At 35.4% G+C, this 22,851-nt stretch overlaps 1 protein-coding gene across 3 annotated transcripts in view; it reads left to right on the top strand.

Moving 5' to 3' along the window:
• Positions 1 to 22,851, top strand: part of VPS13D (vacuolar protein sorting 13 homolog D) — a 102,310-nt gene that overhangs the window by 43,824 nt on the left and 35,635 nt on the right. For all 3 annotated transcript variants that reach the window (XM_084300165.1, XM_084300166.1, XM_084300164.1), the window contains 25 exons: positions 537 to 642; positions 977 to 1,129; positions 1,768 to 1,903; positions 2,899 to 2,946; positions 4,369 to 4,519; positions 5,162 to 5,372; positions 5,734 to 5,981; positions 6,650 to 6,841; positions 7,462 to 7,588; positions 8,239 to 8,381; positions 8,833 to 8,963; positions 9,199 to 9,374; positions 9,504 to 9,627; positions 10,420 to 10,655; positions 11,422 to 11,530; positions 11,749 to 11,909; positions 12,271 to 12,379; positions 14,123 to 14,302; positions 14,579 to 14,695; positions 15,038 to 15,187; positions 15,976 to 16,125; positions 16,907 to 17,003; positions 18,732 to 18,880; positions 21,032 to 21,166; positions 21,478 to 21,645. In XM_084300165.1, coding sequence (XP_084156291.1) covers positions 537 to 642; positions 977 to 1,129; positions 1,768 to 1,903; positions 2,899 to 2,946; positions 4,369 to 4,519; positions 5,162 to 5,372; positions 5,734 to 5,981; positions 6,650 to 6,841; positions 7,462 to 7,588; positions 8,239 to 8,381; positions 8,833 to 8,963; positions 9,199 to 9,374; positions 9,504 to 9,627; positions 10,420 to 10,655; positions 11,422 to 11,530; positions 11,749 to 11,909; positions 12,271 to 12,379; positions 14,123 to 14,302; positions 14,579 to 14,695; positions 15,038 to 15,187; positions 15,976 to 16,125; positions 16,907 to 17,003; positions 18,732 to 18,880; positions 21,032 to 21,166; positions 21,478 to 21,645 — 3,707 coding nt within the window. The remainder of the gene's footprint in view (positions 1 to 536; positions 643 to 976; positions 1,130 to 1,767; positions 1,904 to 2,898; positions 2,947 to 4,368; positions 4,520 to 5,161; positions 5,373 to 5,733; positions 5,982 to 6,649; positions 6,842 to 7,461; positions 7,589 to 8,238; positions 8,382 to 8,832; positions 8,964 to 9,198; positions 9,375 to 9,503; positions 9,628 to 10,419; positions 10,656 to 11,421; positions 11,531 to 11,748; positions 11,910 to 12,270; positions 12,380 to 14,122; positions 14,303 to 14,578; positions 14,696 to 15,037; positions 15,188 to 15,975; positions 16,126 to 16,906; positions 17,004 to 18,731; positions 18,881 to 21,031; positions 21,167 to 21,477; positions 21,646 to 22,851) is intronic.

Genomic DNA, 22,851 nt, shown 5'->3' with positions numbered 1-22,851 from the left:
TTAACTCCAAACACAGTAAGTATTTTCACAGACTTGACATTCTACAGTATGGAATCTACAGTATGGAAGTTGTGCTTGTTAGTAATGCATACTTGAAAAAAGTTGAACTTCTTACTTAAGTATTACTGAAGTATTAATGAATATGGGTTTAATATTTTATGACTGTTTAGATGCACGTGAAAAGTTACTTATTATGATGGGGGGGGTTTAGTTGAGTTGTCTGCATGTTGGTTATCAGAGAAGTTTGATATGAAGAAACAAAAGAACAAGTAGATTAAGCTCAATTCCTATTATGTTTTTATTGATTTTTTATATAATTGTATGACTAAGGAAAACAATTAATGCAGGGGAAGATTTTCTGTACTGTTTCTGTAGTAGCTAATACAATTTTAAATTATTTTAGTAATCTGTTCCTTAGATTACTTTTCCAGAGTTCATGTAGGTTGTGGTTCTCCAGTCATTGTGTCGTCCTGTATCAGCATCTGATGAGTATTTTTCTCATAAATGTTTAGACAAATCTGTATTCTGTTTTACAGCTGAGATGAAGACCCCAAAACGTAGACAGCCATTTGTCCCATTTGCTCTAAGAAATCATACTGGATGCACTCTGTGGTTTGCTACCCTGACTACAACACCTACCCGGTAAGAAGCTGTTGTGGGGTCACTTTGACAATACTTGTCTGGCTTCCTTGGGATGTGAGCCAAACACTATTGTTTTCAGTTATCTTGTTTTCTTGCAGGGAATCCTTTACAACTCCCAATCTATCTTAGTTAAGAGCCTTTTCTTTAACAGTGTGGTGGCATTAATAATAATTTTTTCAATAGACCTGAGAGAATATGAAAACCACTCAGGTCTACATTCATTATGTGTACATTCTTACTGCAGGAATTTTGTGGACTGAGGCAGACTAAAAATGACTTGTTACTTGAAGTAGTCATTTTGTCAATTTATAAGATGGTATGATTCTCCTTACAGGGCTGCATTATCTCACAGTGGGAGTCCAGGTGTTGTTCCTGAGGAAAATGGGACGTTACTGGATGATGCCCATAATGTCAGTGAGTGGAAAGAAGTTAACACAGGGGAAGAAATTCCATTTGAATTTGAAGCCAGAGGGAAACTCAGACACAGGTGATGGAACCAGGCAGTGAGATCCATTTTGACACACTCATACATGGAACTCATGGGTTCATAGTTGGGAGGACACTAGCAGTTAATAAATACATATATATATTATTATTATTTACCAATTTACCTTGCAGTGTTTTGTTTTTAAATATTTAAAACTCACATATAGTATGAAACTATCAATGGTTTAGCAAGCAGCTTATATTGTGATAGGTGGAAGCTGTTCCTAGGTATGAGTTGAGGTTAGATCATTAAAAGGTTTTAGAAAGACTTAGGGTCTTCAGTTGCAAATCATATGTCCTGTATTCTAACGGTCTGTGGTTGGGAGTACTGGCTGGTGAGCATAAGCATTATCAGCATTAAGAACTATAAGAACTAATAAATATTTAGCATTCTTTTTTGTTTACTTGTATGACTTAGTTGTACTTATTTCTCTGTGCTCATCAGGGAGTGGAGCAATTGAACAGACAAAACGTCAAGTCTGTCTTTGTCCATGAAATGAAAAAACTTGAGATTTTTTTAAATGGCTGATTAGGGAGATTATTTCCTCATAATCCAGAGGACATATAAAATATGAACGGTTGGTATTTGCATTGTAAGATAAATATTTAATAGTAATTCAACGTAATCTAAACTGGTAGGCACACGCATGATCTGAGAATTCATCAGTTGCAAGTGAGAGTAAATGGCTGGGAAGAAGTCAGTCCAGTATCTGTAGACAAGGTTGGAACCTTTTTCCGATACGCTGCACCAGACAAGAACTCATCTTCTTCTACTGTAAGTTGTGATTTTGAGTGTAAATCTTCACAGGATATGTAACTTAAGATTAATGATGTCCACCAAGATTTTGGTCTTAAAGTGACTGCTGTATGAAGTTGTCCTCTTTCAAGATAGCTTGGACTGGGAGAGTTTGAAAGTGCTAACTGGCTGTTTTATGCACAACAGAAACACAGAATAGTCAGCAGTTTAAACTGTGCTTAGCAGTCAGAACTTCTAATGACAGAACTAATATGTTAGTGACAGCATCAGGGTCTCATGGAGATTAAGCTTTAAATCACCACAGCATTTCAGCAACTATTTTTATTTCATTTATTGCAGCCATGTTTTTTTCTGTGGTTAATTTCCTTAAAATAAACAACATTGGCAATTTCCTGTAAGTCTAGAGATTGTTGAAATATGTGGCTGCTTAGACAAAATATACTTGTCATGAAGGAAAAATATGATTGTAATAACCAGCAGGCTAGCAGTTGTGGATGAGGCTCAATGATAAAAATGATATTACCAGATTTTGAAGCTACATTTAAAGACTAGCTATTGGAGGTTGTTGAAGAATGAAGAAATTGTAAGTGGTCTTTTTGACTTAAAACAGGATTGGAATTTGCTTCTAACCGCAACCAATAATAAGAGCGACTAGTCTCTTGTTTGAATAATTTCTGATGAATTCATATTCAGGTGTAAAAAGCATCATCTTTATATGCAACTTGGTTCATGAAGGAAAAGAATGCAAATTAACAAGAATTGCTTTTCAGGAATATCCAAGGATTTTTTTTCCCCCAATGAACACTTCTTCTTCAACTTATTTTCTTTTTAAAGCAGTATTATGATTGGACTTTGCTAATATAGTTCTGATTTGTGTTCAAAATTTTATTGAGGATCAGAAAGACTAAACAAAGAATGTGTTTAGTTTATTGTTCTATAATAATGTTCTGTATTACAGCTGTCAGTTATAGCTTAAAGTGAACACATACCTTTCTTGTTTACTTTTCTCCCAGGTTGGAAGCCCCATAAATAGAACAAATATAATACATCCACAAGTTTATGTGAGTATATATGTTCACTTTTTGAAAGCTTCTTAAATAAGACCACTGTAATTCTACAAGTGAACTGTTTTGTTTATTTTTTCCACCCTTTTGGTGAGAAACAAAAGTAAAGCAAACAAAAAGTTTCCAAATCAGAGCAAGTATTTTCATGTCATTTAACATTCATCACTATTGTAAATGATTGTTTAAAGAGTGGATCTTAATGTCCAGTACGTGATTTCCAGCATGTGAGCACATATAAAATGTGGTTTTCAGGATACAAGTGGCAATGCCTCTTAGAAGAGCAGCTCAGAGCAAAGAAGACATGAATGTTTTGAGTGTACTCTACCTTGGTTTTGAATTTTGACACATAGGAATGATGAGTCACTAGTAATTAATAAAACGCATTAAACTATATGTTAATTTACTTTCTTGAATGGAATACAAACTGAACAATACCTTAGTAACTAAGTATTATCTGCTCTTCAGCTGTGACAGGATTCCTCAAATACAGGATTTTATAGTCTGAATAGACACCGGTGCTAGGCTTATCTCCACATAATAAAACTCTTACTTTTGAACTACTGAAGCAATGCAGCCGATCATCTACCTTCTTATGAAGTTTAGGGTGATATAATTTTTTTTTTTAAGCACATTGAAATAAGTGCAGTTTTAGGTCTCTACTATGTAGTTAATTTCTATAAAGATCATACTTTATGGTTACAAAATTTGCTATGCCATTTTAAAAAATGGAGAAGTAAAATATGCTCTGGTGCATAAACATTTTGATCTAAATAACAGTAGGAGAAGAGTTAAAGTACATGTATGTCTCTTTTGAGACTGCCTGAATATATAGTATACTACTTTATCTTGTCAAAATCTAAAGTGGTATGAACCCAAAATCAACATGCATAAATAGTAGGATCGTAAACCATACTTCTGATGCTAAAACCCTGACTCCCTAAACACTAAAGCTGGGTTGTGAAAACTCACTGATTTGTGTAATCAAGCTGTATTAATTGAAATGTTGTCTTCACAGAGTTTATTGAACACAGTAATGCATACATTTGAAGGTAAAATTTGTCAAGTATCATCTACTCTCCCTGTTACTGCTGGCAGAGAGAAAAATATTTGAGTAATTGTTCTCCTTATTCCGCCTGAGTAAGGCTTGGAATTCAAACCTCAGGAATTTATAAAATAATGTAATTGTGTTATTGTGTATAAAGGGTGCTTTTAGAATCTACACCATTCTTACTAGAGACACTTTACTGTGTTTTGGCAAGGAAGAAGAGTATTATAAACCATAATTTTGAAAGTATACGTATCTTGGTTGCTCTCAGTTCACAAGTTTACACTCCAGCAATTACAGCTTCAAAATTGATAGCGCCCTCTATTAGATAAAATTATTACCTGAGCTTTTTATTGCTTCTATCTATCTTGCAGTTTTCTTCATTGCCTCCAGTTCGTGTGGTATTTGAAGTAACCATGGAAGGTAGCGCTCGGAAAGTGATAACGGTGCGCTCAGCCTTGATTGTGAAGAACAAGCTGGAAACACCAATGGAACTAAGACTAGATAGTCCTTCTGCTCCTGACAGTAAGTGTTATATGTTCCTTCCGTACTATACAAAATCTTCAGTTTTGAAGAAAATTCCTTGCTGCTTCTAACGGTTAACAGCAAAGTAGACCTCCCTGTATGGGGAATGGGGAATGTTAAGAAGATAGTCATCAGCAAGGTAAGCTAGAGAACCTAGAGTAAGATTTTTCCTTATTGCTCAAGCAGAGAAAGCTGAGACTCTGTTAAGATGGATTTGTATATTCTGTATGTAGTATGTTGTATCTTCTGGCAGTAGTCTAGGTTTCAGTCTAGGTTTGTTAGCATGCAAAGGTGCGGTCTAGAAATGTAGTGACATGCTGAAAACATGCCCGAAACATGATGAATGTTCTTTTTGGAATATGCGTTTTCACTGAAGCATCCAAGGAGAAAGAATTGGAGCTTCAGCAACTTTTTAGTCTGTTCCAAGTTTCAGATTTACATGCCTAAATTTGTCTGCTGCCAGATTAATAGGGCTTAAAGCAATGGATTGATATTTGGAATGTACATGAAGTAGCTAGTGTTTAATTTTAAGTGTAATTCATTGCTTTGAAAATATATTGAGACTTACTATTTGAAAATGATATAATTTTCAGTAAAGGGGCCAGTTTTGATATGTATATTTTCTTTTCTGTTTGGTTGCAGAACCTGTCGTTCTTCCAGCAGTTATGCCAGGAGATTCCTTTCCCATTCCCCTCCATCTTACATCGTGGCGCTTACAAGCCAGACCAAAAGGACTGGGAGTCTTTTTCTGTAAGGCTCCAATTCATTGGACTACTGTTCAAAAGACAGCAGAAGTATGTAGCAGCAAGCGAGAGTGTCATTCAATGGAGTCTGAAAATAGCCGATTTTTCAGGTAATTTACGACCTAATTATTTTTCTGTAACCTGTAATCCTCTTCTGATAAATGCAATATCATTAAATTAAATAATAGGAAAGAAAATATGTAGAGATAAATGCGTCTGCAGTATAACGGGATGTTTTCCTTGGTCACTCGAATAATCAGAAGCATTGAATGCATAACTACTCTATTTCTGTAGGGCTCCTTGAAGCCCCTCTGACAGTACCTGTTAGCAAACGTCTATTAATATGTATTGCAAAAGAGGAACTGCTAGGAAATAGAGTATGGACTTTTTACCCAAACTCAAGCTTCAGTTATTCCATTGAGTTCGTTAACTTCTTCTCACTTCTTCTCACACACTTCTATGTCTTCACAGGTTTTGTGTGGCGATAAAGAAAGAAAATTACCCTGATTACATGCCCTCCCACATATTTTCTGACAGCGCTAAACAGATTTTCAGACAGCCTGGGCATACTATTTATCTCTTGCCAACTGTGGTAATCTGTAACTTGCTGCCTTGTGAACTTGAGTTTTATGTTAAAGGGATGCCAATTAATGGGACGCTTAAACCTGGCAAGGAGGCAGCATTGCACACAGCTGATACATCTCAGAACATTGAGCTTGGTAAGGCAAAAAAAAAATAAATAAGATGCCACTTTCTAATCCTCCTAGAGGAGCACCTCAGAAATAACTATTTCTGTTTATGAGGAACAGTGATAAAATATTGGGAAAATAGTAATAGTAACCGGAAAAAAAATTGAAAACATTTATATGATGATTTCATTGGGTTGCAGTGCTTCTTACAGTTAATAACCAAGTGCACACATCCAAAAAATAAAAAGTTAATATTCCAGTCGTTCCCCTAGATCTGTTAGCTGTCTTGCTCTGTTTCTTATTTGGCTCTTTCCTGAGAGTGGAAACAGTGGAAACTGGAGAGAACAGTGATAAAGACAGGAATGAATCAAATAACTCTCCAAATTTATGAGTGTTTTTGCTGTTTTCTGTCTGACGGAGAACATGTGCATTTTCAACACTGGCTGGACTTCTGATGCTTAAGGCAATAATTAGCCATAAGTGGAGTTCCTTTATAAAACATTTTTTCTGCTTTTGACTTAAAATTAAGCATTTATTAATGAGGTTAGAGATTAATACACTGAGTAGTTTTAAAAGTTAACGTGGTTAACCTCTATGAAATATTTAGAAAGACCAGAAAATGTGAAAGACTAAACTGTATACTTACCAGAAGCTAATGTTTGTTTTTTTGTTTGTTTGTTTGTTTGTTTTTTACCTAGGGGTATTGCTAGAAAACTTTCCAATCTGTAAAGAGCTATTGATTCCTCCTGGGACACAAAACTACATGGTGCGGATGCGATTGTATGACGTCAACAAGCGACTGCTAAATTTGACTATAAGGATTGTATGTCTTGCTGAAGGTTCTCTAAAAATATTCATTTCAGCACCATATTGGTTAATCAACAAAACAGGTAAGTTTACAGTATTTTGATCCATAACTATAATGGTGGAACTTGGAAGATTTAATGCAGAGTTTTTATTTTCTTTCTAGATAAACAGAGCTTTTTAAACACCACTTAATCTTTCCTGCAACTTTAATTCATCTTTTTTTTTTCCAGTGCCAGCACCTCTTGTGTTGTGATTTGCAAATTACTTAGATGTTTTCATTGCTATATTGCAGATTTTTAAACTTGAGCTATTTAACAGACTTGATGTAACTGTAAATAAATCAGCATAGATTAGACTCCTGTTATAATTCTGGCTTTCAATGACTGAAATGCTTTCTGTAAGCAACAAGTCTTCAACAATAAATTGCAGTTACACTGTGTTAATATCTATTGGCATTATCAGAGCTACAGGAGTTCTTTTTTTGCTTGCAGCAGACTCCATGGCTCTCAGCTATAATAGGTTTAGCCCTTAAGCAGGTTAGACATAGAATGAGAAAGAGATTGCATGCAGACTAATGGCTAACATTCCAACAGAAGTATTTTAGGTTGTTCTTTAATTTGAAGTAGTTTTTACCATTCAAATCTTAAATTTGTGCAAAGGTTAAGTATAACTTGACAGGGTTTTTTTTTTTGTTTTCTTAAAGGATTACCACTTATCTTCAGACAAGATAATGCAAAAACAGATGCTGCAGGTCAGTTTGAAGAGCATGAACTTGCTAGAAGTCTCAGCCCACTTCTGTTCTGTTATGCTGATAAGGAACAGCCAAACTTGTAAGTAATACTGAGAGAAGAGTAGAGGGGCGGAACCTTAGAAAGTATGAAAGTAATCAGCAGAGAATTGGGTGCTGGTATATTAGTATGAGTATCATTTAATTTTTTTTGTCATCTTAAGAAAGGTTAAGTACCTGTTCAGGTACTTAGTTTCTTGGTGCTGAAATAAGCATACTGAATCTTTGAACATTTCCTGCTGAAAACTCCTTAGATGGCTTTATTTTGTGTGCCTTGTATTCATGCTTCTTTTCCAAGGCATCCAAAAACCTGTTTGAAGAGAATTACCAAGTTGTATAAATATCTTTGTTATCACTAAAAACAATAACAAAATGAGGAAAAAAAATCCAAACTCTAAATATTAATAGAGTCGTAGCAGTCGCTTACTTGGAAGTCCATGTACAATAGCCTTATACGTGACACAGTCACTGAATCTTCACCCATCTGTTAAAAGAGCTTAGAACATCCAACGAAAAATAGGATAGAAATGCAGAACGAATTACTAAAGAGATTTATCATGGCTTCCGATACAGTTATATTAAAACAGAGGTGTTCTTTTTTGTATCCAGGTACACATTTGATTATCAGCATTGTGTTGATATCTGATCCTTTATTTAAATGAGAAAATGTTTGTGTTTTCTTCTTAACCATAGTTGTACAATGCGAATTGGAAAAGGGATCCATCCTGAAGGTATGCCTGGCTGGTGCCAGGGTTTCTCCTTGGATGGTGGTAGTGGTGTCAGAGCCCTTAAAGTGATCCAGCATGGAAACCGACCAGGCCTCATTTACAACATTGGTATGTGCTTATGGGAACATTTGAGAAACACTGTGGAACTTGTTAGGACGTGTCAGTGACACCAGAAACAGAAAAACTGTAGAAGGGAAACTTACATTGCTAAAGATTTTTGAGGCTTCAGGGGAAAAGTATTAGACAAAAGATAGATAGTATTCAAAATAAAGATGTAAAAATTTTTAGAATTTTGTTAACTTATAAATCAGTTTTTAGTTATTTTTGCATTTCATCATTGAGTATTAATAACTGTATATACAAACTGTTCTTTCTGTTTCTGTCTTCGTTCTTCTATATGCTACTTCTAAGTACGTTTGAAATCCCACTTCATTACTGTCTCTGGTTATTTTGAGTGTCTGTATACTGCAAAAGTATTAAAAGATTTGAAGGATAATCTTTTTTTTTTTTTTTTTTCTTGTAAATAATAGCTTTGTTTTTAATTTGTTTCTGTTCCAAGGTATTGATGTGAAAAAAGGCAGAGGTCGTTATATTGACACATGCATGGTAACATTTGCACCCCGTTACCTGCTAGATAATAAATCAACCTATAAGCTTGCCTTTGTTCAGCGGGAATTTGCCAGAGGCCAGGTAAGATGGTTCATTTATGTTACTACAATACACGTAGTTAGTCACAGCATCTTCTAACCAGAAAGAATACAAACATTATACTTGAAAGTATTGTTGGCTGGTTATGACGATCTTTATTCTAATTATGATCATTTGCCTAACAGAGAAATTGCTGTGCTCATATTTGAGAAGTTTATAGATTAATATTGTATTTTTAACACCTATAGGCTATTTGTTTACCAATTTCTATTACTAGGGAACATCCAATCCTGATGGCTATCTCTCCACACTTCCTGGTTCCAGCGTTGTGTTCCACTGGCCACGGAACGATTATGATCAGCTCTTATGTGTGAGATTAATGGATGTCCCAAACTGCATTTGGTCTGGAGGATTTGAGGTCAACAAAAATAACTCATTCCATATTAATATGAGGTAGTTTATTACACAGAAATCTTCTGTAACATGCTTCTATTTTTTAATAGAAGCAGCTGTTTAACGCTTATGACTGCAGTAAAACACATCAGAAACCTGCCTCTCATACACTTGTTCTTTCTTGTTCAGGGATACGCTGGGAAAATGCTACTTCTTAAGAGTAGAAATTACTCTTCAAGGAGCTACATACCGCGTTGCATTCAGTGACACAGATCAGTTACCACCACCTTTTCGCATAGACAATTTTTCCAAGGTAAGGGAGCAAAAAGTCAAGATTCTGTTTTCCCCTTTCCCCTTTCCTTTCCTTATTAAAAGTAGTTCTTTTAGGTTAGGGAGCTGACTAACTTGCAAAATAAAATTAAAACGTGTAGCAAAAAAAGGTCTTGTGATGAAGAGCATCATAAGGATGAGAATATTGTAACAGGATACTAGTTTGTAATCTGAATAACACTTGCACTTGAATAATGTGCAAAAAGAATTCAGGTGACTGATAGCACTTCCTTTCTGTCTTTGGAAGTATTACTGAGCTGAAAATAACAAATGTGAGAGATGAAGAAGCAAGTTCCCTGTCAGTAATGTTAAAAAAAAATCAGAGAATTTTCTTTGCTTATTTTGCAGTACCTTACAAACGGCCTGGTGATCAGAGCAGGAGATAGAGCAATTAATACTTACTGGCTGTTTTTATGGATTTTGCTACTGAATTGCAAAATAAAACTTGGCAAGTCTCCTAATTTTAATTACACAGAATCACAGAATCACAGAATTTCTAGGTTGGAAGAGACCTCAAGATCATCGAGTCCAACCTCTGACCTAATGCTAACAGTCCCCACTAAACCATGGGAATAATGACCTTTTAAACCAAAGATGATGGGTTGAAGCAAATTTCTAGTCCATTTGGGATTATCTTTGAGATCCAAATGGAAGGATGGGGGGAGGGAAGCGAGCTGAACATGTTACAATGACCAACTCCTTAAAAATGGATAGTAAATAATCTGACTGATTAAGAATTTGTGTGAAACTAAATCCTCTTTCATAACTGTTACAGGTCCCAATTGTTTTTAATCAGCATGGTGTTGTCGAGCCAAGACTATACACTGAAGTGAAGCCTATGACCTCTCTAGATTATGCCTGGGATGAGCCTGTTCTACCACCTTATATAATGCTGACAGTTAAAGGGGCTGGCTCCTCAGAAATCGTCTGTAGCATGAATGACTTCCAAGATAGCAAACAGCTTTATTATGAAAACTTCATTTATATTGCTGCTGCGTACACTTTCTCAGGGTAAGTCTTTATATATTACATTAAAATATTTTGCATGCTTATGGTGTTGAAAGTTTTTACTCTCTTAATGATTGTTGTTTTACACCTTTTGAAAGTATTTATAATTCAGGTAAACTTTTGTTGACCATCTAGCTAGCAGAAGAAATTCAGAAATTAAAAAGTTTCAGAATGTTGAGTCTGGCAGAGTCAGTAAACTGTGTAACTTATGTTATTTGGTTGTGATAATTTAGCTCTGTAGGTGCAACTTGTCAATGTTTATTTTCTCACATACTGAGGAAGATTTAGCGTGTGGCATCTACTGTCAACCCACTGATCTTAAAAGAGCAAGGATGTTTAATGTCATATTCAGGAACTTGATTTCATTTGGTGGATTAAGAACACTTCACTACAAGATGTACATGTTATGACATGCTTGTGATATTTCAGCTTGCACTTTATGTGCTGTTAAAAACAGCTATGGGAGGATGGTGCATATTTTATTGATTTTCCCAGTATAAAGTAGGAAATTTTGTTTGGAATTCATCTGATCTCTCTGTGAAGTTGATAGTTGTAGTGAGAAATGAAAATCTCTCTTAAGAATGCGGTCAAATTGACAGCTCATCCGGTAATTTAAAAATTAACAAGAGGGAACAAAACAATACAAATGATTGTCTGGCTGTAGTGCAATTGTGAGCTTCCTTGGTTTGTTTTTGATACAGATCTAGTTTAATCTAAAGAAGTAGCAGCTACTCTGACTAAACATGATTAAATTTTCTTGGTGTTCTAGTTCACAGGAGGCAAGCGTAAGGCCAGTTGCTTCAAACAGGGATGCTGCATATGCAGAGCTTGTCCTTGATGTTTCTCCAAAGACACAGCGAGTTATACTGAAAAAGAAGGTACCAAGACACGTTTGATTTTTTTTTTTAATGTTGTTGCTATGTGATGAAGTAAAATCAGGTGCTGGGAGAAGGAAAAAAGAAAAAAAAACATGGTAACTTTTTAGGATGAAAATAGTTATAATTTTATAGCACTTGATAGGAAAATAGAACGGTAATGTTTGGTCTGTACTGCTGTGTTCATTTGAATCTTGATTATTATTTTTTTTATGCAACAGGAGCCAGGAAAACGATCCCAGCTTTGGAGAATGTCTGGCACAGGAATGCTTTGCCATGAAGGTTCATCAGTTCCTCATAACCCCCATAAACCTTTTCCTAGGTCTGTGGAGTCTTGTATGATTTTAGATATTGCAGGTCTGGCAGCTGTCACAGATAACAGGTATTGGAAATACAATTTCTAATGAAACTGATGTAGATACTAACTTTGTCTTTGCTTTTACATGATCATTTACTTATTTTTCTGAATAAGAAAATAAATGATTCTGAAGGCTTTTGTAAGAGCTAGGCTTTTATCTGTCCTCAGGAACAGGAGGACTTTGCGACTTTGTGACTTTGGTGTATTTTTAAAGCATAATTAATGTCTTTTCAACTGCAGATTGTTAAAACAGCACTTTAGAATTGAGATTAGGGAAGCAAACTTGAACAAAAACACAGGACTGGAACTGGGAAATTGGAATCATCTAATTGGATTATCATCTAATTGGAATCATCAAGTCTTGGTTGGCATGCTTTTGTCGTAGGTATGAGCCACTGATGCTAAGAAAGCCTGATCGACGGCGCAGTACCACCCAGACATGGAGCTTTTGTGATGGGAAGTTGACCTGTGGTATTCATGGCCTTGTTGTCCAGGTCAGAACTGCTCATACATGAACTTGTTTTGAGTGTTGCTGATGTTGATGACAGGAATTTGATCTTAGTATTGCAGAGAAGAAGGCTTTGAACCCAAGGTTCAGGATGCCAATGAGACCAGACTTATATAAATAGCTTACTTGTTTTAAATTGATGTTTGAAAGTTCTTATCAATTACAAATAAATAACCATCTTGCATCATTAACATGAAAGTAAAGCATTAGAGAATTAATAGTGTGTGATTGTTGAAAATAATCAGTATGATGATAAGTAGGATCTTTATGTTCTCGTACATACCAAATTTGAAAATGCTGCTGAGTGTCAACTAGTATCACTGGCGAAAGTCAGATTTGTGTGTACCCAGTGTTTCTCAGAATCGTGGCTCTAATATTTTAATAACAAGAATTAAAAAAAAAAAAAAAAAAAGAGTTCAAACTCTTTTGTCATGTTCCAGGAAATGCTGACTTTCAGAAAATTAACATTGGCAAACTACTTGATAATTCTGCCTGCTGATGTCAGAATTTGTAGGCACAGAAACCTGGATGGCTTTTATGAATTCTGATCCTAAATGTTAAAAGAATGTTGATGGTCATACTTTTATTTATTTCTGCCATATTTATCCATCGTTTATTTACAAGCAAAAGTAGAATACGTGATCCTGCAAATTGTTGAAATAGCAAAATATACTTGTGATAAAATATATTATTTCTAGCATTTTATTATGAAAAATGAATTATTTGCAAGCTACAACAATGGAAATCAAACTCAATTCAGAGGAAAAAGTGCTTTCATAGTAAATGTGTTAGCTCTGTGATGAAAGTGTGTCTTATGCGAACAATGAATTTGGAATGGATCTATAAAGCACAGGATGTTAGAAATATCACTTTGAAAGTTCAATGGATAGGACACGTACGTTCTGTTTAGCTTCTTTTTTTTTCTTGTTTCTAAATTCCTTATGACTTGTTTGTTATTTTTTCCAAAACATATGGTTCAGATACTTGTTCATTTTAAAACAAACCAGCAGTGACTGAAAAGCAGCATCTCAGACATCTTGCTCACTTTCTCTGAAGGAATATAGGAAGGATATTAGTATATAGTATATATAGTAATAATATAGTAAGGATATTAGTAATACAGTGTTTCTTTGCTACTTCTGATGATATGTTTCAATGCTAATACCAAAAAACAGAGATAAATACTGACTTAGGCCCATGATATTGGGTTGATCATTTTGTGATCAAATTACAGTAGCTTAGTAAGTTACTACCTGTCAGTCTGAGATAACCAAAAAGCCCCACATTGCTGCATTAAGCTGTTGACTCAGTAAGGACTTAAACTCCTGTCTTACTTGAAGATCCAGAGTTCATCTTTTAGGAACCTTTCTATCTTGTTGAAAAAGTTTTCAGAAGGACTTGCAGTGTTTGATCATGATAGCTTTAGTATGTGAACATTCAGGGGGAAAATACTTAATTTTTGGTCTTAGCTATTTTTTCTAGCTGCCATGCTGATAAAAGATGAGTTACCAGAAGACCAACTAGAGTATTTACTCTAAAGAGTAAGAAATGTGTAATTTCCCTCACTCCCAGACTAGTCAGTCTGGGACTCAGTCCCAGACTACTTTTTTCTCCAATTGTCTAAAGAGGGGGAAGTAAAATACACTTTAAATTAATGCATATAAATAGATATCTGAAGTCTTTACCTATCTTTTTCCTTTTCTTTTTTTTTTTTTTTTTCTTTCTCCAGGCAAAGGGAGGAGTATCAGGTCTTTACGATGGAGCAGAAGTTGTTCTTGGTCCTGACACTTCTCTTGAACTTTTGGAGCCAGTTCCACCTGAACAGCAGTTCATAAACCAGAAGATGAGGCCTGGGTCAGGAGTACTAGCTATTAGAGTCACCCCAGATGGGCCAACTAGAGTTCTGCAGGTGATTCATTAACTGGAATCTAGTTCCATAATTTACTTGTACTTGAAATACCTTCTTATGCATTGCATCTCTAAATCTAACAAAATGGTAATTTTGTAATGATATGAAAGGGGGGAATATCATAAATAACTACGTTGAAAGTTTTTGAAATTCATTCTTTTTAAATATAAAGGAGGGTAATATAGCTATTATTTATGAATAGGGAAGAGATCATAGTGGTAATCTGATGTTTTGGTGGTGTTTTTGTTTTGTTTTGTTTTGTTTTTCTCATATTAGATAACAGATTTTAACCAACGTAGAAATGAACGTTTATCTGGTGAAGGAGATGAATTTCCAGTTACGGAACAAGATCTACGCAAGTTAAAAAATCCAAATATGGAGCAGGAATTAGAAGTAAGATATTACAACAACTACCTATTTTGTTTCTGTCAGCTTTTTTGGTCTATTTCAATTGGTTAGTGGGCTTTTTTTGGTTTTGGTTGACGGTGGTTGTTGTTCATTTGCCTTTCCCCATGATAAACGCTTGCAAGAAACCTGTAGACATTCCTGCTAAAACACCTCATTCTTAGATACTGGGTTTAGAAATCCAAGCCCTCTTTATTTGAAGACCTAATCATCAAGAGCTGTTCAGCAGCAGCTCTGGAGATAAGTTTAAAAAAATAACTTTTTTGGAGGAGCATGCACATTCAGTACTACAGGTATGGTTTTTTTCCTCTTCAAATACTCTTTTCTCAGGTGCTTGTGAGACTGGAAGGTGGAATAGGATTGTCTTTAGTCAACAAAGTCCCTGAAGAGCTGATATTTGCAAGCCTCACAAGAATTAATGTCCACTACACACAACTGTCAACGAGTCAGATGCTAGAGCTCAGCGTGCAGCATGTACAGGTATTTGTCATATTGAAACAAATTTATTTGTTCATGTGTCTCCTGGAATTCTGAAAAATGTTTAGAGCTCTAAGATTTAAATTCCTGAATATTATAAATGCTTTGGTAAGTATCAGTGTCTGTCTTGGATTATCCTCTACTTAATAATAATTGAGATAATGATGTTTTGTGCTCCATGCAGTTTATTTCTTACTCTGTTAAACTGTTATGCAAGGTAGAATCTTTCTTTTTTTGTTGTTAACAGGTCATATTGAAATTTTTCTCTTTATCTTTGTTTTCAATTTGGTCTTTCAAAATCAGAATTAACAAGTTAAACCAAACGCAGTGAAAACTTTTTCTTTACTAAAAAAACTCCTCTGAATTATTAGAATTGTGTTCCCAATATGCAAAATTTCCATGAGGTGTGTGTACTCTTACAGACTACAGAAGATAAACGGGTGCTTACATGTATCAGTCAAACTTTTTATCCACAAGAAGGTTTACTCTACTGTTGATTAATATTTTTGGCTGTGTTTTTAAAACACAAACAAGAAAACAGGACAGTGGATATACTGATTTTTCTACAGTCTTTGTTTCGTTTTTTTGGTAGCTATAAACATTTTCATAATGAAGGGTATTTCTGAGTATTCCGGGGGATGATCTTAGTAGTGATCAGTAACCCAGTATATTCAGTAGCTTCTTGACTCAAGGACCACTTGTTTCTGAAAGCTTTTAACTCCTCAGATAAAGAAACTTGATTTTACTTATCGTTTATTCTGATTTTGTTGTCTATCATATCCACACTGTAGGTGGACAACCAGCTTATTGGCACCACACAGCCTTTAATGCTCTTTCTGACGCCTAGGATGAGTGAAAATGAGCCTGTGGAGGCTGGTCCTGCAGTGCAAGTAAATGCAATGAAATTTCCCAGTAAGAATACGATGACTGATATATACAAGGTAAACAGCCATCTTTTGTTTGTGCCATGCAAATATCAGTCTGTTTAAATGACCTTACTTGTTGCTAATTTTCACTAGTATCTGAATTAAATTATTCACTGAATTAATGCTGTGTTGTAAAGGACACTATATCCAACTTATCATGTTAAGAATACTTGAAGCTACAGTACAGTGATGGACAGGATGATTAAAAAAAAAGACCACTGCTCATTCATGTCCATGACCTAACTTTTCAAGATAAATTATTCTTACTTCAAAATTCGTAGGTACCATTACAACATAATGAACCTGAATATCTGTGCTGTGCTTCTCATGTCTTGTGTACAAGGTGATTACTTCTCTCTGATAATGTTGCAGCATAAGCCCTGATTTCTGTACTGCAGCTATTAACTTTGTTTGGAATTTTATCCACCAACTGGAGTATGCATTGTGAGGACAAAATAGGGTTGGTTTATCAAGACCAATTCAGTTACTTGGAATCTTCACACATATTTTGACACTCTTTTGAGTAACAGCTTTGGAATCAGTTAAGCATCAGATTCTCATGTGTTAGTATTGGCTAATGAAGCACAATACTTTCCAAAACAATCTAAAAATCAGAAATTGTAGGTAACTTCCAGTGAAAAAAAACACCAAAGACATTTGGAAGGTGAAAATCTCAACACAATTCCATTCCAGTGAAAATATCATGTGAAGTAGAACACATTGTCCTATATAATGGCTTGTACAGATAATATTTCTAGTATTAATACTGTAAACTGAAACTTGTTTATCTTTGCAGCATCTGATGATCACTGCTCGGAAGTTCACAGTTCAAATTGAGGAGAAATTGCTTCTGAAGCTGCTGAATTTCTTTGGCTATGCTCAGTCTGAATCAGGTATAGTATAAAATTACAAAGACCAGTTTTACAGTATGCATAGGTATGATCTTTGCATGTAAAGTAAGTTCAAAATGTCTGGCAAACTCTTAACTGCTTGAAAACATCCACTGAACAGGAAGTTTGAAACTTAATGTCTCAGTGGACCTCACAAAGCTGATTACATGTATCGTGCTTGTTACAGCACTCAGGCAGTGACGTATGTGGCATTGTCCAATATGCAGTGGCTGAGCCATACCTCTGTGGGAAGGAGTTCAATATTCGTCATAAGCTCATGTAACTAAATAGGTGAAGAGGTGGTTTTTTTGTTTGTTTGTTTGTTTTTGTTTTTTTAAAGTGTTATTAATTTAGCAAGCCACTTAGTAAACTAAGTTTAAATAAACCCTAGGCTAGAAATGAGATATCTGTTCATTTTTTCCTTGGGCAGTCCCTCATTCTCAGCTGAAGGAAGATTTTGGCTGTCTGACCCTACAGTTCTGATATCTATTACTCCTAGCTATAATTATAAAAACAAGTTTTGTTTTCATTCAGTGAAGCAAGATGGGGCTCTTGAATCTTCTCAGCTCGTAGATGTTATTCTAATCTTTCTATTGCAGGGCTTGTGTGTACTTTGGAAACTTCTGAAATGTCTGTTTTGGAGTGGCAATTTAAAGAGTCACTTTTATTACATAGTAAGGGTGTGTAGGAATATATAGCTTCCTATATAAATAACTTGAAGGAAAAAAAAAACCAGTTGAGGTATATTTCCATATGTGGGCAAGCCTACAAATGATGCTCAAGAGTGTAATGTCTTGCTAATCCATAGTGTGTTCTTAATTGTCTCTAAAAAAGACAAGTATTACCTTTCCCAGTTTCAAAGACAGAGGATTTAAAGACTTAAGTTTTGTAGTGATGAAGAAAATAAAGGTTCTGAATTTCACTCTGTTTACTAGTCTCTCCTTTGGTTCAGTTTATGATACCTTTGCTTTCTTGTTTTTTATTTCCTTACTTACTGTACATTTCCTTACTTACTGTACACTTACTACTTACTTGGTAGTTTATCCACTGATGCTGATGATGCCATCCAAGATTCAAACAAAATCTATTTTGTCATTTTCATCCAACTTAATTGTTCAACCTGAGTTCTTAAGATTTTGTCATCTTTCTTCGTTCTCCTTGATGCCTGAATACCAAGATGTTCTCAGAAATAGCGTACAAACCTGTTGGTCACTGTCAGCCAAATTTGACTCAGTATATAAATCAGTTTATTGAGTGTCTTCTGCATAGGTATTTTTTCCATTTGGTAGTGATGATGAAAAACGTCAAATTCTATTGTTTTGTTATTGTTAGCAGGTCATATAAGGAAATGTAGAGAGAGGAAAATGTAAGATTGTGACTACTCAGTAGGAAGGAAACATTGCATAGTTAGTTTGTATCACCTTGCTTTTATGTGATGACATATATTTGAAGCAAGATTAGAAGCTTAACTCAATCTATGCATTTAGATAACTTATTTTTGTCTAACTACAAATAAATGCAGGTTTTAAAAATGCAGGCAGATCTGAAAAAAAATCTTGAGCCTAAAGGGTCAAACTTCGTGTCATAAGGCATGAATAATTTTGCTGGCTACACTAGCAATTGCACATACTTTTTATTTGTACAGAGAAATTGTAACTCCTTATGGAGTATGCATTCATAACTACATACATATTTAATCTATTCTGATTCCTGTGTTTCCTCTGGATGTAGAAGTTGAAAACTATGATGAAAACCTCCATGAAAAGGTTGCTGAAAATACTGGAGTACAAAAGCGATACTACTTTGAAAATCTCAAAATAACCGTGCCTCAAATAAAGTTGAGTGTCTTCACTTCTAATAAGCTACCTTTGGAACTCAAGGTAAGACAATGTGTTTACAGAATATGCTTCCAAATAAAGGTTCTATCACAGAAGGAGAAAGAAGCAGAAGCTTCTACTTACTGCTATTAATAGTCATGTATTCTTCCATTATTTAATTTCAGTAAATTTCACTAATTTGCATCATTTCCAGTCTCGTCTGTAATATTCCTTGATTTCTGTTATTTCCATTTAAGCACAGCCAATTTCACCTAATAACTTGCTACCTTACAGAGGACTTCAGTTACATTAATAGTAGTGTAAAGAGTCTTGAAGTGAATGAATGACATATGGGGTGGCTAAGGGTGGAGAAAGATAAGTTACTGAACTTAGGGAACAAGAAAAAAAAAATGCTTTGTGCATTTTGTGTGACTTAGTGTGCTGCCTCTCTATGGAGGGACTGAACTGCTGCCATTTCAAAGCTGCATTTTCATAGAAATTTTGGACACTGACCAGGCCTTTTTTGTGCGCTTGAAATAAAGGACATTAATATGTGCATGCTTTTAAAGAAGTTCAGTGTTGTGAAGTCTGTATCACAGAGTCTGACCAAGCTAACCCAGAACAACATCAGTCCTGCACTCTTGTATTGCTTTTGCCAAATCCGTGTGCAAAGGAGAACAATTTGATAACAAGCTCTAATATTCTATACCAGCCAGTGGCTTGAAAGTGTGAGATCTTGTATTTCAGTATCACCATAAAAATGCTTGTCAACCAATTATCTCTGAATTTGAGAGCGAAAACGGTGTTAGTGGTGAGTGCCTTTAAGAAACTAGTAATGCGCACTGGTTTTTGGATTTCTTACCACCTTTGGAAAAAGGTCCAATCTTGGCAGCTGCTGGGAATGTTCCCAAGAGAAAACTTGGCGTATACATTTTTTTGTAATAATAACAGTCACTGACTGTATTCTGTATATTAACTTTCGCAGAAGGAGTTCATTCAGTTTTGTAGCATGGGTGAGTTCAGGGTAGAAGTGAGAGAATAATCACAGTAGAGCCTTTGTAGTCTCTCTAACAACCTCTAATGTTTCTGGAAGGCTTGGACATTGCTGTCTGGTAATGTGGGGTAGACAGATTATTTTTATTAGGTACCACTATTAACAAAGTTGCCTTATATAATATCTGATAGTTAAACAGGAAATTACTTCCTACCAAAGTGAATAATGAGGGCTACTCTAGTTAGTCGTCCATTTACTGGAAAAATAAATAGGTCCTTTCTTACTTGCAAACTGAAGTCAGACATGTAATTTACATTAATTGCCTGCAGATGGCAGAAAAACTCGTACTACTTACTACCAAGCATGATTTAGTGATTAATGTAGAAACATATAACAATATCAGGCTTCTTGCCATCTTCAGATTTTCTGATGTTGGCACTGTGCATGTTGTTACCAAGAACTGAAATGATCTAGAAGAGGATAGTTCAGCTGGGGCCTTCAGAGGTTGAGTCCAACTGCCTGACTTCTTTAGGGCTACAGCACATCAGTGAGGGAGTTGTCCAGATGCCTCTTGAACGCTGACTGGCACGGGGCATCAGCCACCTCTCTAGGGAACCTGTTCCAGTGTTCGGCCACCCTCACGGTAACAGAATTCTCCCTAACACCCAGCCTGACCTTCCCCTGGCACAGCTCTGGGTCATTGGAGCAGAGAGTGGCGACTCCCTCAGTGCTTCCCCTGCTCAGGGCACTGCAGAGAGCAACCAGGTCACCTCCTGGCCTCCTTTTCTCCAAACTGGACAACCCAAGTGTCCTCAGCCTCTCCTTATAAGATGTGCCCTCCAGCCCTTTTACCAGCTTTGTTGCCCCAAAATGAGGTTTGCTGCTAATTGACCTTTAGAGCAGTAACAACAAAATGCTAAACATGGAATCTTAAACGCATTTTGTTTTGAAATACAAACTTCAAGTTTAGGAAACAGATTGCATCAGGAGGGGTGTTTAGTTGCTGTTTAATTACTGAACAAATGTAAGTCTAATAATTTGATCATCATTTACAAGTAAAAGGTTTATGGAGTGATTGTCCTCTACATCTATCAAAGCATCCACTATTCCATCAGCTTCAGATAAGCTATTGGCTTGTTATATACCTATTTAATTCATTTGGATTCTCTGAATGAGAAGTAGAAAAAAAAATTAAGTAGCAATATTTTTTATTTAATCAGGCATTGAAGAGCTCACTGGGATTTCCTCTAATCAGATTTGAAGATGCTGTGATTAATCTGGATCCTTTCACTAGGGTCCATCCATATGAAACTCGGGAGTTTATCATTAATGACATTCTGAAACACTTTCAAGAGGTAAGTGTCATACAGATTTTATTAGAGGAAAGGCTAAATTTCTCTTGATTGAGTTCTGTAGTGAGGATGGGGATGAAATTCTTCCTTGACGATCAGGTATTTACTGTATAACCCTCCCCCCTCTTTTTTTTTTTTTTTTAGTATATCGAGATAGCATCACACATTTCTAAAATTCTCTGCACTTTAAGATGAAACTGTTGATTGTACTGGTGCTCATGTATTGTTTTATAGTATCTCTTCATTTTTAATCAATCTTGCTGGTGTTAACATGATCCGGAGGTGATATTTAAACCTTTCTATTGATTTTACAGGAGCTGATCAGTCAGGCAGCAAGGATTCTAGGTTCTGTGGATTTCCTTGGCAACCCGATGGGTCTACTGAGTGATGTTTCAGAAGGTGTTGCTGGACTTATAAAATATGGCAATGTTGGTGGTCTCATCAGAAATGTCACACATGGAGTATCAAATTCAGCTGCAAAGGTAATAATTATGATGTTAAAGTTTACTAAAACAGTAAGTTAAAATAGGAAATAGAAAATAATTATTTACCATCTTTAAATAGATAGCTTTTCCTGTTTGTTTGGTAAAAATTGCATTTGAAATGTAGATTTATTTATTTTAAATGCTTATACATATACTTCAGGGATGCTGATAAACCTGCAGGAGGTGGTGAAACAACTCAATGCCTTAGTATTCATGTACATGCATTCAGATTGAATGCAGTTGTGAGCAGTATTTTAGTTCTGTGGTTCAAGTGTGACATCATCTCATTGAAACCAGAGCTTTACATGAATTGGAGCATTTAAAGGTTTATTTAGTATAACACGAGTTGTTAATTTATTTTGGGAAACTGATTAAGCTGACACAAATTTGAATTGTTATGCAAACACTTGAGTTAATTTTGTTTTCTCTATGCAATATAGCAACAAACTAAAGGATTTTTAGATTGTTATGCATTTATATTTAGCTTAATTGCAGAATCTGTGCATGGTGGACATTCTTTTGTCCTTCAATAATGATTGAGAGAACACCATTATATCAGGGCTCTTAGTTGAAAATAATGGTCTTTGCTGCCTAAGAGAGGTATGATCTAAACACAGCAGCCAAAAATAGAAAGTGGTTTAGATCATAGTCTATGTTGTGCTTGATACTGAATGAATGTATGTTGGCTTTAAAGGAAAAAAATCTTGAGATATTTCTCATCAATTACATGATTTGTCAACACATACTGTAAGTGAACTTTATGATTGTGGGTAGTAATAGTGTTTTCTTTTCATGAGGGCTTGTTATTAAAAGTAGTTTACGTGGTGCTCTAGTTCCTAAATGTAGGAGGTTTATGTGCATGGAGAATTATGGTATATAATAAGATGTGGCAAAGATGACCTAAACTGAATTTGGTCAGTAAGGATTAAAAGTACTGTCTGTAACAGCAGGATCATTTAGCAATATAACACTGTCTAGTTAATTTTGAGTTTGTATATTTGCAAGCAGGTGGCATTTAAGCATATAGTGGTTAATACAGCCAAGTGAAACAACAACAGTCAAAATCTGCCTTTCTCAGAAATGGCTGTCACACAATATACGGCAGTTACTCACAGAAAACTGAATGTTTTCCAGAGGTGTTCAGTAGTCTGAATAATGGAAAAAAGAGACATTGGTGATGATGCAGAATAGGAGATGATGAAA

This window comes from Netta rufina (genome assembly GCF_964035555.1).
Source record: "Netta rufina genome assembly, chromosome: 22".
Taxonomy (NCBI): Eukaryota; Metazoa; Chordata; class Aves; order Anseriformes; family Anatidae; genus Netta; species Netta rufina.
The sequence above is the reverse complement of the archived record's forward strand: the minus strand, read 5'-3'. Positions and strand labels throughout refer to the sequence as shown.